Raw genomic sequence first — 14,976 nt, forward strand, 5'->3', positions numbered from 1 at the left:
AACAGGCAGGCTTGCCATCACTGTTGGATGAATTCTGAGCTCAGTGCCCTTTCCTTGTTATCCAGAGTAGACTCAGAGCTCTGGAACACAGCCATCATCCGTCCTGTGAGTGCCTGCTGCTCAGCCTTCAGCTCCGCACATGCCCATTTCTAGTATAGGCACACTGTGCAGGGTACAATTCTGCAGTGTGCTCAGTAGCTATGCTGAGCTGTCCCCCTCCTTGGGAACAATGTTCAGGGCTTGGTAAGTCATCTGGTAAGTTTAGAAAGTTTCTTTCTACTCTCATTTCATTTAAAAATTCTCCAGGTTGCCATTTTAACTGATCTTCTTCATCATTACCTTAATGCAGACATCTTTTTTTCAACAAAAATTATCGGGTTTGTTTTTTTTTTCCCCCAGGAACTTCTTCCCAACCTCCCGGGGTGCTTACTGAAATGGCTATCTTCATTTTTATAACACAAATACCTTACTTTATGATTCTATCCAACTTGACAATGCAAACAGATAAAATTAATTTTATGTATATAAGACTAAAATAAAATCCATCATGGCACCCTATATAGAGACACCAAAACCCTCAATGATCAGGGGCTAAAATTTCAGAAAATCCCGAGATGAGTCCACTGAGTCGGCTCAAAGGTAAATGCAGTGGGAGACACATTCTTATTTTCTCGGAATGAGAACTATTTGATGAGAGTGTGGAATTTAAAAACAAAAAAATTTACATCAGTGTCTTGTTTGCATGTATGTCTGCCCACCATGTGAGTGCAGGGCCCATGGAGGCTAGAGGGTATCAGATCCCCCGGACCTGGAGTTACAAGTGGTTATGAGTCATCATGTGGGTACTGGGACTCGAACCTGGGACCTTTGGAAGAGTGACCTGCACTCATAACAGCTGAGCCATCGCTTTAGCTCCAATAGTGTGTGTGAAGTTGGGAGTGTAGGTCCCAGTCCCTTGCATCTATTCCAGTCCCCAGCCTGGTCTGAACTTCAAATCCCAGCAGGCCAGGTCCTGACCCCTCCCTGGGGGTGGGTCAGGACCACTCCCCAGGGTACTTAAGTGATCCCCCAAAAGAAGAACACATGGTCTCCCTTTCTTCCTCCTGGGGGTCGTGTTCCTGCGGCTTCCCGGTTTCCCCCTCGGGGCCACCTGAGAGCACAGATCTCCCATTAAACCTGGATATTTCTTAATTTGGCTTGTTTTGATTTGGCTTGATTGGGAATTTTTGCGTCGTTAGGAAGCTAATATTAGGAAATATTCCTAACAGTGTGGATTTTTGAAGTGCATATTTGAATACACATTTTTCCACCTAAAGAAAACGGTTCGACCTGCTCGGTGATTGACCTGAGGAAGTTTACTGTCAGGGATATGTTGGGTTAAGAGCCCTTCCTGCCCTTGGAGAGGACCCAGGCTTGAACCCCAACACCCACATGATCGCTCACAGCCATCTGTAACTCTAGCTCAGGGAATCTGGCTCCCTCTGCTGGCCCCGGTGGGCACTGCACCACAGGTCATCTTTACATCCACACAGGCAAAACACCCATATACACAAGCAAAGGAAAACAAAAGAAATATAAATCTTATTTGAGTGTGAGCTAGGGCTAGTTTGTAAACAGCCCTGGCTCAAACCCTTTTACAGGGCTTTGCCGTCCTTCAGGGTATTTTAAACATTAGAAGTAATTTGAAGCTTCTGTAGCCCCCAGACTTGAGTAATTCAGGACGATTTTCTCTTCAGAGACAAGAAAACTGGGGAATAGAAATCTTCTTCAAGGTGTTGGGAGACTTAAAACAGGCAGTGAGGAAACATGGACCTGGAATTTTGGACCACTCAGAAGCATGCTGGGCACCTTTTCCAGAAGGGCCTCTGAGGCTCAATGACACTGTTTATGTCTTTTATAGTCTGTTTGTTGTATGGAGCAGCTGGCTGTGTTCCTGGCTCCCGGACGCCCACCCGGCTAGCTTTCCCCCCAAAATAATTACACGGAAACTGTATTCTTTTGAACACTGCCTGGCCCATTAGTTCCAGCCTCTTATTAGCTAGCTCTTACATTTTGATCTAACCCATTTCTAATATTCTGTGTAGCACCACAAGCTGGCTTACCAGGAAAGATCTTAACCTGCGTCTGTCTGGAGTGAGAGAATCATGGCGACTCACTGACTCGGCTTCTTTCTCCCAGCATTCTGTTCTGTTTACTCCACCCACCTAAGGGTTGGCCTAGCAAATGGGCCTAGGCAGTTTCTTTATTAATTAACCAATGAAAGCAACATATTAGAAAGAAATCACTCCCACATCATCTGTTTCTAAAAATAGTTTAACCTTGCTCTAGATTTTGATTTTTGGGCACCTAGACACACGTCTCTTTCACTTTTCCTGCGTATGTACATATGTGTGCATGTGCGAGTGTAGGTCAGACGTAAACATTGGTATCTCAGCTCTTCGTCCTATTTTTGAGATGCAGTCTCTCACGGAACCTAACTTTGGGCTTGCTGTATCAGCTAGACTGGCCAGTGAGCCCCGGGCATCCTCCTGTTTCCATATCTACACTTGCTGGGGTTCCCAGTATGTGTCGCCATGCCCAGCTTTTACACAGGCCTTGGTGTTCCACACTCAGGTCCTTGAACAGTAAGCACTTTACCCATGCCTTCTGTTTCGTTTCCCCCTAGGGTTCCTTAGTGATACACATTAAATTATGTTTTCTCAAGCATAAGTTGAAGCCCCAACCTCCAGCATTGCAGAATAGGACTATCTGAGGTTTTTATAGATGTCAACAAGCTAACACTAGACCATAAGAACCGGCTAACACTAGGCCATGAAGATATGCTCAATCCTATGTGACCAGAGCCCTTCTTTATGAAGTGGGAAAATTTGGGCACCTAGACGGACAAGAGCCAGCTGCCAGGGTGACCCTGAGGTGAGGCCAGCTGGAAAGGCACCGTCACACCGAGCTGAGGGTATGAAGCGGGGCCTTGTGCCTGGCTGCTGCCTCCAGTTCAGCTTCTGGCTCCAGAGCTCTGAGAGAGTGAACCCCTCTGGCTAGCCTCTAACTTGGGGTTCTTTTCTTTCCTACTGCATGCAGAGAGAACAGCTCCACCCAGAAAGCAAGTGTGGGTGGGGCTAGAGAGTCTCTTTTTATTTTACATTTTTATTTATATTTTTGAGAACCGAGCTTCCTCTCTCTATTGGATCTCCCTTTGTAATCAGGCTCGCCTTAAACTCACAGAGCTCCTCCTGAGTGGGATTAAAGGAGTGCACCACCACACCCAGCTAGAGGGCCTGTCATGTGTTGAGTGAGCTCCAGGGACAGAGGACAGCGTGCAGGGACACAGCGCACAGCAGACAGGGCTGCCGAGAAGCGTGGCTCCCACAAATGCGTCTTGTTTATTATCTCTATACACAAAGAATGCATGTTTATTTGAGATTAATAGATGATAATTTCAATATCCAAGTGCCTGTAGGATTGCTTTTCTTATGTCTGTTTCCCCACATATTTTGTCTTCGGATGGTTACTGTCTGACAAACCTTGTGTTTAGTGTAGAAAGACTTCAAGATGTAGGAGGGCATCTTCCCCTAGCTGTGAGCCACACTTACCCTGCGGGCCACCAGGGGTCGCCAGAGCGCCATTGCTGGAGTCTTGCTGCCGTAAATAAGCGGTTTCAAAAGTGAATTTTCTTTCCCGTTCTAACCAAACCCATGGACAAGCTTCTGCAGCACTCCTACGCCAACATCCTGCGTCCCCACCAAACTGCAGCCCTCTTGCCCTTATGTGTAGAGCTGGTTTTAAACAGAAATGAAGTCAGAGGCATAGAAAAATATCATTAAAGATACTTTCAGACACACAAAAATAGAGTTTGGTTTAAGAAGAAGCATACTAAAAAATATCAAATGTCATTGTTCGGGCAAAGGGGTGAACTTGGATGAAGGCAAGAGACGGAGGAAGGAGAAAGTGCCGACCATGACGACCGCAGCTGTGTGCCGAGGCTGCGTGAACGTTTACATCAACAACAATGTCTTGGATTAAGAATACAGAGAGAGGGATGGGGCGTGGGGTGGTCTTCGCTGATGAAATGTTTGCTGCCAAAACACAAGGGTCTGAGTTTGGCTACCAAGCACCCGCTTAAAGCTCCGAGGGCTTGCCTGAGGCTGGGGAAGGAGCCTTCTTCAGGCAAGTGCACTCAGTGCTCTGCCAGGGCTGGGAATAGAGCAGGTCCCGCTAGCTGTATTGGAACCTCTCAGAGGTTCAGCCAGATCGTGGTGTAGGGTAAGAGACCCAAGAGGAGAAAACCAACTTGGCTCTGAAACCAGAGCCAGTGAAAGAAACACACCCTGGTTCTGAGACCTGAGCTAGTGAAAAACATAGTTTAACCTGAACCCAGAACCAAAGAAACATGCCCTGACTCTGAAACCAGTACCAAAGAAACACACTTTGTCCCTAAAGTCAGAGTCAGTGAAAGAAATATACCCTAGAGTCAAAAAGCTTAGAAAGGCCGGTGAAAGAAACACAGTTTGGCTCTGAAATCAGCCATCTCTGCCCATGACCAACTAAACTAGCCAATCCCTGAGCAGGGAAAAACTAACCAATCCCTCTTCTCCCTGGGAATACCACCCCTAAGAAACCCTATATAAACCCTGCACCTGTTCAGTGTGGGGCTGCTCTTCCGCCACCGTGGTAGAGGCAGCGGCTCTCCTGGATTCTTCCCTCCTAATAAATCTCTCGAGAGAGGTTTAGGTGAGGACCTTCTTTTGCCGGAGCAGTAAGCGGCTACGCTTACGGTGGTCCATGCTATCTCCTGACTCCCGACTGCCAGCGCGCTCTGCTACCTGAGCTGTTAAACTCCATATTCCCTGCCTCGGGACTGCCAGGATCCCGCTTCATCTGAGCTGTGCCACTTCCACGGGGGAGGAGCAGGCCTGGTCTCTATAGTGTGTGTGTGTGTGTGTGTGTGTGTGTGGTGATTATTTTATGATGAGCCCTGCTGCAGTCTTAAGGAAGACTCAAAAGAAGACCATAGTATTTTTATTTATGTATTTATTTATTGGTTGTGTTGAGTCAGATATTTGTCTGTGTAGCCTCGGCTGTCCTGGAACTAACTCTGTAGATCAGTCTGGCCTTAAACTCAAGAGATCGGCCTGCCTCTGTCTCCTGAGTGCTGGGACTAAAGGCATGAGCCACCACTGCCTGGCTATTTTATTTTAATTTTAATGGATGTGTATCTATGTCTGTGCAAGTGAAGGCAGTGCCTACAGAGGCCAGCAGAGGGCGTCAGATCCGCTGGTGTTGGACTTACAGGCAGTTGTGAGGTGTTTGACATGGGTACTGGGAACTAAACTCACGTTCTACAGAAGGGCAACAAGTGCTCTTACCCGCTGATCCATCTTTCCAGTCCTGATCATAATATTCCTGAGGACCTTCAGGGAACCTTTGAAAAATCATTTCCGGTGATAGGAATTACAGAGTACCCAGTGCCCAACGAGGTAGACGCCAGAAAGCTCGTCGTCTAAGCAAGAGTTACCATTCATAGAAGCAGCAGAGAGATAAACATAAGCTGTCATGAAGAGGAATATCAATGAACTGAAAGCAACCCGGAACTGACGAGAGGCTAGAAGTCATCTTTAGAACTATCTCGATATGCTCGAAAGGTGAGGGAGAAGCATGGAGGACTGACGTGACAGCGAACGGGCACCAGCAGAAGTTTAGATGGAAGAGCAGAACTAGGGGACACAACGGCAGAAGCCATCTAACATGGACCGTGGAGAAAGGAGGGCTGTGGCCCAGCAGACAGTGCTGGGATGCTGTCTCCCTACTTGCATGACAGCTGCATTGGAGTCCTGGAGCCGGGGAAGGCTGCAGCTTCCAGAGGAAAGCGTAGGTGGCAAAGGAGAATTTCAGTTCTTTTTTTTTTTTTTCTTTTCAGTTACAGCCCTAAGCAGAGTGGCGTGTCTCATGTGCTCCTACTGGCAGGCAGCTGTTCATATATGTCAAGAGTAGCTTGCTTGTGGCTTGCAGTAGGAGGCTGGATCCAAAACACCTCCCCCAAAATCAAGAGATGTCCTTGGAGTCAAATACTGCTCCTGGGTCCAGAGATGCTAAGAGGTGGTGGCCACTGTCCCGCACTTGCCTGCCATATGGAAGTCTCTTTCCCTCCAGCTGAGGTGCCTGGCACATTCTTTCTCCTTTTTTAAAAAAATCTTTTCTCCACCCATGAATTTCCTTGTTTTTTTCTATAATATCCATATCTAATAATAATTCATGGTCAAGATTATATTTAAGCCACCTATTGAGTGAAGGATCCTAACAGTGCTTAAATACGTTTCTCATTTAAGGGTTTAGTGTGTGTGTAGTTTGGAATAGTGACTTGGGGATGAGAGGCAGTGTAGGGGCCGCTTGCCTTTCCGCTTCTGCTCATAGCCTGCCTTGCCTTCAACAAGTAGAAGAGCAGAACTTACGCCTGATAACTAAGCAGCACTCTGGAAAGGTGCCTTGGTTTGTTTGGTTTTCGGTTTCCAAACAGGATTTCATTGGACACAGGCTAGCCTCAGACTTGCAGTGATCCTCCTGCCTCGCTCTCCCTAATCGGGGATTATAGGCGTGTACCACCACACAAACATTGAAAAGTAAGCCTCCTGCTTTTTGTTGTATTAACAAAGGGTCCCATGTAGCCCAGGATAGCCTCAACCTTGCTTTGTGGCTGAAAATGACCTTGAATTCCTGATCCCTCCCCCCCCCTTCACCTTCCGAGGCTCTGGGATTATGAGGGTATACCACCATACTTGGCCTACACAGTAAACTTTTTGAAGCAGTTTTAGATTTATACAATGATTGTGAAGATAGCACAGAGCAACCAAACCTTCCACGCTTCTCATGACTCCCATCTTAGCACTGGTGGCAATGGACATGCTTGTAACATCATTCACAATGCCACCTTTAGCATAATTAATCAGCCAATATCATTCTTTTACTATTTACCAAAGCTCTGACTTCTGATTTCCTTGGTTTATTTAGATTTCTTATCTGCTTCATGATCCCATCAGGAGCAGGTGTTATGTTCACCACCCCTCAGACTTCTGGAAGGTGTTTCTCAGAGTGTTGCTTCTTTTTTCATGACTTCAATCGTTTTGAAAATTGTTAGTCAGCTATGTTCAGCGAGTCCGGTTTTATCCCATGCTTTTTCTGACCCAGGCCAGCTGGCCTTGGTGAGTTCCCGATAGAACATCCCCATTGTCTCAGTGTGTGGGTGCACCCCTCGCGGTCCTGAGTTCCTTGCTCGTGCTTTCTCTCCTTCTGCTCCTGATTTGGACCTTGAGATTTCAGTCCGGTGCTCCAATGTGGGTCTTTGTATCTGTCTCCTTTCATCGCCTGATGAAGGTTACTGTTCAGGAGGATGCCTATATGTTTTTCTTTGGGTTCACCTTCTTATTTAGCTTCTAAGTTATGTCTGGAGGCCCACAAGGCTGAGCTGACATCTCTTCTCTAAGACTCGCCTCAGATCTAAGCTTTATATATTTTTTTCCATCATTCTAAGCATATGGATCTATGTCTAATGGTCGCAAGATGGCTGCTCATCAATCATAATAAAGTCACCAATGCTTAACGGAAAGTAATAAAGTTCTGGAACCTCAAAAAAAAAAAAAAAGAAAATTGTTAGTCAGGGTTTTTTGTTTTTTGGAGACAAGATCTTTCTACTTAGCCCTGACTGTCCTGGAACTCACTACATGTATAAGGTTGGCCTTGATTTCACAGAGATATATCTGCCTCTGTGTCCCCGTGCTGGGATTAAAGATGTACACCACTATGCCTAGCTATTAAGTACTTTCTAGTTTCTCAATGAATCATTTTTAATTTTCAAAACTTTACATAAGTTTCAAACACATACAAAATTAGAGAATAGTATAATGAAACCTCATACACCCAGAACTCAACATTCATAACCATCATCAGTTCGCCAAGATTATTTTATCTAAAATGTCTTGCTCCCTACCCTTGAGGATTTAAAAACAAATAACAAAAATATTCTAGTATTTTTTTATTTCAGCATTTACCACTAATATAGTACGTATGTGCTGTTCGTGACACATGAATTACCTGCTCGTGTGTTAGGGCTGTAACTCAATTTGTAAGGTGTTTGCATAGTGTGTGTTACTCCACCCACCTAAGGGATGGCCTATCAAATGGGCCAAGGCAGTTTGTTTATTGACAAATGACCTTCCTCCATCAAGTGTGTACAATGCCTTGCACTCAACCACCAGCACCACAGGGCCACCAAGCCTGATGTCCCGAGTTAGATCCCCAGAACCCTCAGAATTGAAGAAGAGAACCTACTCTATGAAATTCTTCTCTGACCTCCATACATGTGTCATGGCACACGTACAGATAGACACAGAGACACTTACATGGGGAAGACCGAAAAAGAAGAGGGGAAGAGGTAGTAGTTGTAGTTTAAGGCTGTCTCTGGTTACATAGCTAGTTTGAGGCTAGTCTGGGATACATGAAATAGCTATTGCCGCATGTAATAAGACACATGAGGTAGATACTTGCAACTTCAGCACTTGGGAGACTGAAGAAGGAGGACTACCATGAATTCTAGGCTACATAGTGAGACCCTGTCTGACCAACAACCGAAAAACACCCCAAACAAACAAATCAAAACAAAGCTGATGATTACTCTGTTATATTGAGTAGTCAGCCTGCATTCAAATTTTAACTGTCTAATTGGGCTCAAAGAAGTTCTATTAAAAGCTTTGACTCAATGGGAGGGCATTTGCCTTGTATGTATGACACCCTGGCTTCCGTTCCCAGCATTGCCAAAGTGTGTGTGTGTGTGTGTGTGTGTGTAGCGGGGGAGTCCTGTTCAATTAGCATATTCAAAGCTATGATCTAAGCAAGGCTTATTGATTGAATTTAGCCAACTGGAGAAAGGAAAATTTTACATCCATTTCTGCTAAGACCCGAAGCAGCAAAACTACTGTTATTCTTAAATTCAAGAGGAAGTGCTACATGCCCTGTGGAACATAAGGGGCATCTTAGACTATTTACAATGTTGCTAGTCCAGCACCTACCTCAAGCTGCAAGAACTGTTGCAGGGAGTCACTAGGTGCTGGGAGCTGTTGGGTCTGCTCTTTTAGTGATGACAAAAGTGTGTTAGGGACAGCAATACTGTGGCAGAGGCAGTCATTTCGGTTGCCTGTGATATCAGTCACATTTTAGTACCAAATTTCTGAGAAATCACTCTAGGAATCTTTCATTGATTTTTTGTGGTGATAAGGTGATCAATTAAGGAGATTAATATGTAGTATCTATCTCCTTAGGCCAATGACATGAGGACATGGAGACTGTGTTGCCTACCTCCATTTCACAGTTTCCAGGGCCTGGTCGTTACACTGACCCTGCAGGCAGAGTTTCCTTTTCCATGTATTAACCTAACAGGGCACTACAAAACAAGCAAGCTGTTTTTCTTCTACCCTCTCTACTCCTCCCCTTATCCCCCTTCCCAACTTCTCCTTCCCTTCCCTTACTTTTCTTTTCCTTTTGACAAGTTGTAGCCCAGGCTGGCCTCAAATTTAAGATCCTACTAACTTAACTTGTATCAGTTACTTTTCTCTAGTCAAATACTTGACAGAAGCAACCCAAGAGAGGGAGGGTTCACTTTGTTTTCGTGGTGTGAAGAAATAGTGTGCATCATGGTGGGGAAGGCAATGGGGAGAAGCAGGTCTGAGCTACAGACCTCAGCTGCCCCCTTCCTCCAGCATGGCTCTGTTTCCTGAAGATTCCATAAATACACTGAACAGGTGTCTACCAAATGTTTAACTACAAGAACCTGTCAGGCTGTTTCACATTCAAAGCAGTGTCTCTGAATCGGCAGGATTATGAGTACGCCACTACTGACCTACAAATTCCTTGGAGGATTGAGTATGAGGTGGCCACACAGAGACCTGTTTCCTGACGATCCCCCAAACAGGAGGGAGGTACCTATATACATATTTCCTTTACAATATTTTTTATGATGTGAAAAATAAGCAGCCTGAATGTACAATAATGGTTAAATTAAAATATTATGTAATAGAAATATAATGAACTAAAATATTCATTAGAAATACCATGATTTGGAAAAGACAACAAAAACTCAATTCATACTTAAAGCATGTATGTTTTATATTAATTTTATAGATGAATCCATGCTGTATTTAAATACACATATACATACACACATATGTATACACAGTACATAGAGAGAAAACAGTCAAAATGATAATGTGTTAAGATTATGGATGACTGATTTTTTTTAATTTTCTAAATTTTTCTAGATCTTTCCTATTTAAATTTACTTAATATCAGAAACATTTGCTTATGATTCTAAAGTTTTATGAAGCAAAGAATAAACAGCCTACAGTCCACAACCCAGAGAACCTAGACAACAAAGAGGACCCTGAGACAGACATACATGGATCCACTTAGGAAGGAGAAAAAGATAAGATCTCCTGAGTACATTGGGAGTATGGAGGGCAGGGGAAGGGAGGAAGGGGAAAGGGGGAAAATGTATAGCTCAATAAAAACAATAAAAAAGAAAACATTAAAAAACAATTCTAAAGTCTTAGAATCACATTTTATTAGGAATCCATGAAGAATGGTACATAAAAATTTTCATTTGCTAATGTTCAGCTGTTGGCAGACACAATACATTTTTTTTTTTTTTTAGCTAAGCAAATGTCAATAGTCACTATAACACTTCTGAAGTTACTACAGAGCTACATGATAACTGGCAGAGGTACTCCAGGGTAAAAGTGCAGAAGAACAGGAAAATGTCCACCTTCCCAGGCAACGGTGATTAAGGCACCCAACTAATGGGGAGGATGCCCTGAATGGGGAGGATGCAATCTGAGAGGAACTTGCAAGGCAATTGAGCAGGGAAGGGAAGATTTAGGGATACCTGGAGGTATCCCACGGAAAGTAGGTTCCAGAGAAGAGTTTTTTTTTATTACATTCTCCTGAAAGCGCTGGACAGTGGGTTACTGTCAGTACTGGGGAAGAACGAAGTAACAGGTTAAAGGAAGCTGGAGACTTAGGCTTGGTTCTGAATGTAATGGAGAGAATCTGAGGATATCTGAGAAAGACTCAAAATCTATGTGGATACACAGTCTTCAGGAAGTGACTTGGGAGTGGAGGGGAAGGAGTTAAATTGTGAAGTCTCTGAAACACTAAGCCCATCATCAGCTAAACTGATTGAGACTAGCAAATCTAGAACATATCTTACCTAAAAATTGATTTGACCACACTTTGTCCAAGATTCAGAGTACTCACTTTGATACAGGGTCTCACCCCGCAGCCTTAGCTGGCCTGGAAGCAGGCTGACCTCACACTTAAAACATCAGCTGGCCACTGCCTCTCCAGTGTTGGAATTAAACGAGTATGCCACCACACCTGGCCCTGAGTTTTGTGTGTTCCAGACAGAACTGGCATATAGTATTTAATCCAGTTGTAGCAGATTCTTCCATTCAGAAAGAGGCAAAAAAATGTCTAAATAACAAACAAATAAACTGAGAAATAGAAGTCCGGTTATCAAAAGCTGTATCCTGATTATTTGGAGTGATGGGTTAGTATAAGGTAAGACTTTAAATACCTCACTAGAAAATATAATTCTCTAAATATAAACGGTCTTAACTGTCCTAGGCAACTGAACTACCAAGACCACGAAAACAAAACTACCAAACATCTAAAACCGCATGACAACAGACAAGATGACTGTGTTTCCTTAGCACGGGAGGAAATTATTAGAAGCTCGCATCCTAGACAGTACTGCTTCTATTTAGAATGGGGATTCAGGCACAAACCTTCCTGAATCGGGAGCCTAACGGAAAAGGTCAAGCTTAACTGACGGGTTAGCTCACTATCACTGTGGATTTGGCAGCTGCCAGAACATTTCAAAATTAATTCGCTGACAGAAAGCCTTGAGCCACTAAGCTAAGCAGCTCTTCATTTCAAATGCAAACCCCGGGAGTAACTGAGGAGGGGCTGGAAATGGGGATCTCCTTTCCAGGGCACATTTGTTCATGTGGAGTGGAGGGCACCACATTTACAGAATGGCGAGCATAGTTAAGAACGACAAATATAATTTGAAAATGTGGAGATCTTAAAATGAAATCAAATGTGAGGTGAATGTTAACTAGTTTGAATTAATCTCTTTACAGGGTACCGATCTGAAAACATCTAAAACTTAGAAAAACTCCTTTGGCATTTTTATCCTTGTATATAATGAATTTTGGTAAATTTGTATCCGCTCTTACCCTCTCTCACCCTCTTACCCCTTCCTCGTCCCAACAAGTCCCCTCCGATTTTCATCCTTAAGGAAAAAAAACCCTAACATTTTTGTGTGTCTAATACACGTCAGTAAGTAGATGAATATATTCGTTCGTTTTAATCCCTCCGCCTGCCGACCTCGGGCACTTTAGAGAACCGGGTCCTGGGGACCGAGAGACGCCGTCTGTCGCGTGACTCGGCGCTCGCGTCCCGGGCCGTCGCCGCCGGGCACCCGTGCCAGCGCCCATGAGCCTCCTCCGCGCAGCCGCCGTCGCCGCCGGGCCCGCGCCGCACACTCCGATCCGGTTGCTCGCGAGAAACCTGGCCGCCATGGCGGAGCCGCTCAAGTCTGTGGATTACGAAGTGTTCGGGAGAGTGCAGGGTACAGCCTGACCCTGGGAGGGCGAGACGGGGCTGGGGGAGGGACAGGAGGAAGATATGGCCGTCCATCTTAGGGCTGCCTCTTCCTTCCGAGGCACGGACTTCCGCTCGGCCATGACACAGCAGCCGCGCGTGGGAAGCAGGGGCACTGCGCGTGCGCGTGAGGGCGGCGGCAGGGAGGCGCTGGGGGCGGAGGGAGGTCACCCAGGGTCTCGGAGGGGGCGGCCGCCACCCCACCGGAGAACGCTGCTGTGGGTCGGAAAAGGTTATCAGGATTGGGTTTAGCAAGGATGCTTAATGATACTGGCTGGTTTACTTTGTCCGAGGTTGTAGATCCCCTCCAAATAACTGGAGATTGAACGTATTTTATACTTATTTTTGCATTTGTGCAAATATATATATATATATTTTTGACGCGCTCATGCAATTTAAATGAAGTTTTCTAATTTTTGTTTTATTATAAGCGTAAATGGTTGCACAGAACATAATGTCTGACTTATTGTAAAGTTTTTGTATTTGTAAGTTAAAACGCTAAAACATTTTTTGAAATTTACCTACTGGGCTTGACATGGTGGCTCACGTCTTCGTTAGGCAAAAGCTAGTTGATCTCTTTGAGTTCGAGACCAGCGTAATCTACACACAGAGAAAATTATCTAAAGGATATAAATACCTTAAAGATTTAATATATAGGGGCTGGAGAGATGGCTCAGAGGTTAAGAGCATTGCCTGCTCTTCCAAAAGTCCTGAGTTCAATTCCCAGCAACCACATGGTGGCTCACAACCATCTGTAATGGGGTCTGGTGCCCTCTTCTGGCCTGCAGGCATACACACAGACAGAATATTGTATACATAATAAATAAATAAATAAATATTTAAAAAAAGATTTAATATATACTATTATTCATTTAAAGGAAGAAAGCTTTTTTGAGACTGAGAATATAGCTCATTTGGTAGAGCGCTTACCTAACTGGGTACCTGCACCACACCGATGTGATGTGGTGGTACATGCCTGTAATCCAGCCAGCTCCTGTGAGGTGGCTGTAGATGGAGTTAGAGCCAGTGGAGGGTGCATGAGACCCTGTCTCCAAAATAAAAACAAGGCTTTTTTACAGTTCTATGCCCTCATAACTTTATCCCATTATTTGGTATTAATGCTAAGCATTCCATCGCAAAGGTGAGTTTGTATTGAAAATTTATTTCTAAGCAGGAGAGCTGGGAGGTTTTTTGTTTGTTTGTTTGTTTTTAAACGGAATCCTGTTTAAGGAGGGAAATATTATCCTTTTATTTTGATATTTTATAGATATTTCCCACTTTGGATAAAGGCAAGTTAAAATGAATGGGAGTGTTTTATTGTTTCTGAGAGTCACCATGAAAGGGGAGGTGGGGGAAGGAAAACACAGCAGGCAAGTCTGAGGTCAGGTTTAGGAAAGAATGCACAAGGAAGCGGAAGGCTTGAAAAGCGATTCCGTCACGTCACAGTTCTTGGGTTTGTACCTTTAGAAAGTGCACAGGAGTTATGGCTGTAGTGCCCATCCCATCCTGTCTGATCCCAGAAGCTGAGCAGTACTGGGTCTGGTTAGTACTTTTGATACTGTGAAAATTTGACTCCACTTGGAGTTAACTAAAATCCCAAAATGGGTTTTAAAAATCCCCAAGAGACGTTTTTGCTTTATTTGAAGTGGGAAGACCCACTTCTAATCCAGATCTTTGAGGTAGAAAGACCTACCTCTCATCCAGGGCACACCTCTGGAAGCCTATATAAGGACATAGAAGAAGGAAGTTTGTTCTTTGCCTGCCCTCCCCTTGCTAGCAAGTCCATTCCCTCACTGGCATTAGAGCCCACTTCTTCAGGATTCTGGCTTATACTGGAGAGCAGCAGAAACATCCAGCCTCATGGACTGAGCAACTACCGAGCAATAATAGCCAGCCATTGTTGGATTAGCAAGACCACAGGCTGTAAGTCTAAAAAATCTCCTTTCTATATATATTCATTCTGTAAGCTCTAGAGAACCCTGACTAATACAGATTTTGGTACCAGAGGTGGTTCTAGAGCTCTTTTAAGTATAAGAATGGCTCTTTTAAGTATCTGGGATAGGCTCTCTAATCTGCCAACACCTACAGTTACCGAAGCCTCTCCTGGGAGCTGGGAGAGCACTAGAAGCCCATGGTAGGAACTGTTTTACAAACGTAAAGAGATAAATGCCTTCGATTATCCCGATTCACCGATTGTGAATGGAAAAAGATTTGGTAACTCAGTATGTAAAACTTTCGAGTTTGTGGAAAAATGGGGAAAATGATGATGCT

At 44.4% G+C, this 14,976-nt stretch overlaps 1 protein-coding gene across 1 annotated transcript in view; it reads left to right on the top strand.

Moving 5' to 3' along the window:
- Window positions 1-12,488: 12,488 nt before the first annotated feature.
- Acyp2 (acylphosphatase 2) overlaps window positions 12,489-14,976 on the top strand; it is a 157,098-nt gene continuing 154,610 nt past the window's right edge. Inside the window, exon 1 of the mRNA XM_057773208.1 lies at window positions 12,489-12,673. Within this exon, the coding sequence (XP_057629191.1) occupies window positions 12,538-12,673 (136 nt within the window). The 5' untranslated portion in view covers window positions 12,489-12,537. The remainder of the gene's footprint in view (window positions 12,674-14,976) is intronic.

This window comes from Chionomys nivalis, chromosome 6, assembly GCF_950005125.1.
Source record: "Chionomys nivalis chromosome 6, mChiNiv1.1, whole genome shotgun sequence".
Lineage (NCBI taxonomy): Eukaryota > Metazoa > Chordata > Mammalia > Rodentia > Cricetidae > Chionomys > Chionomys nivalis.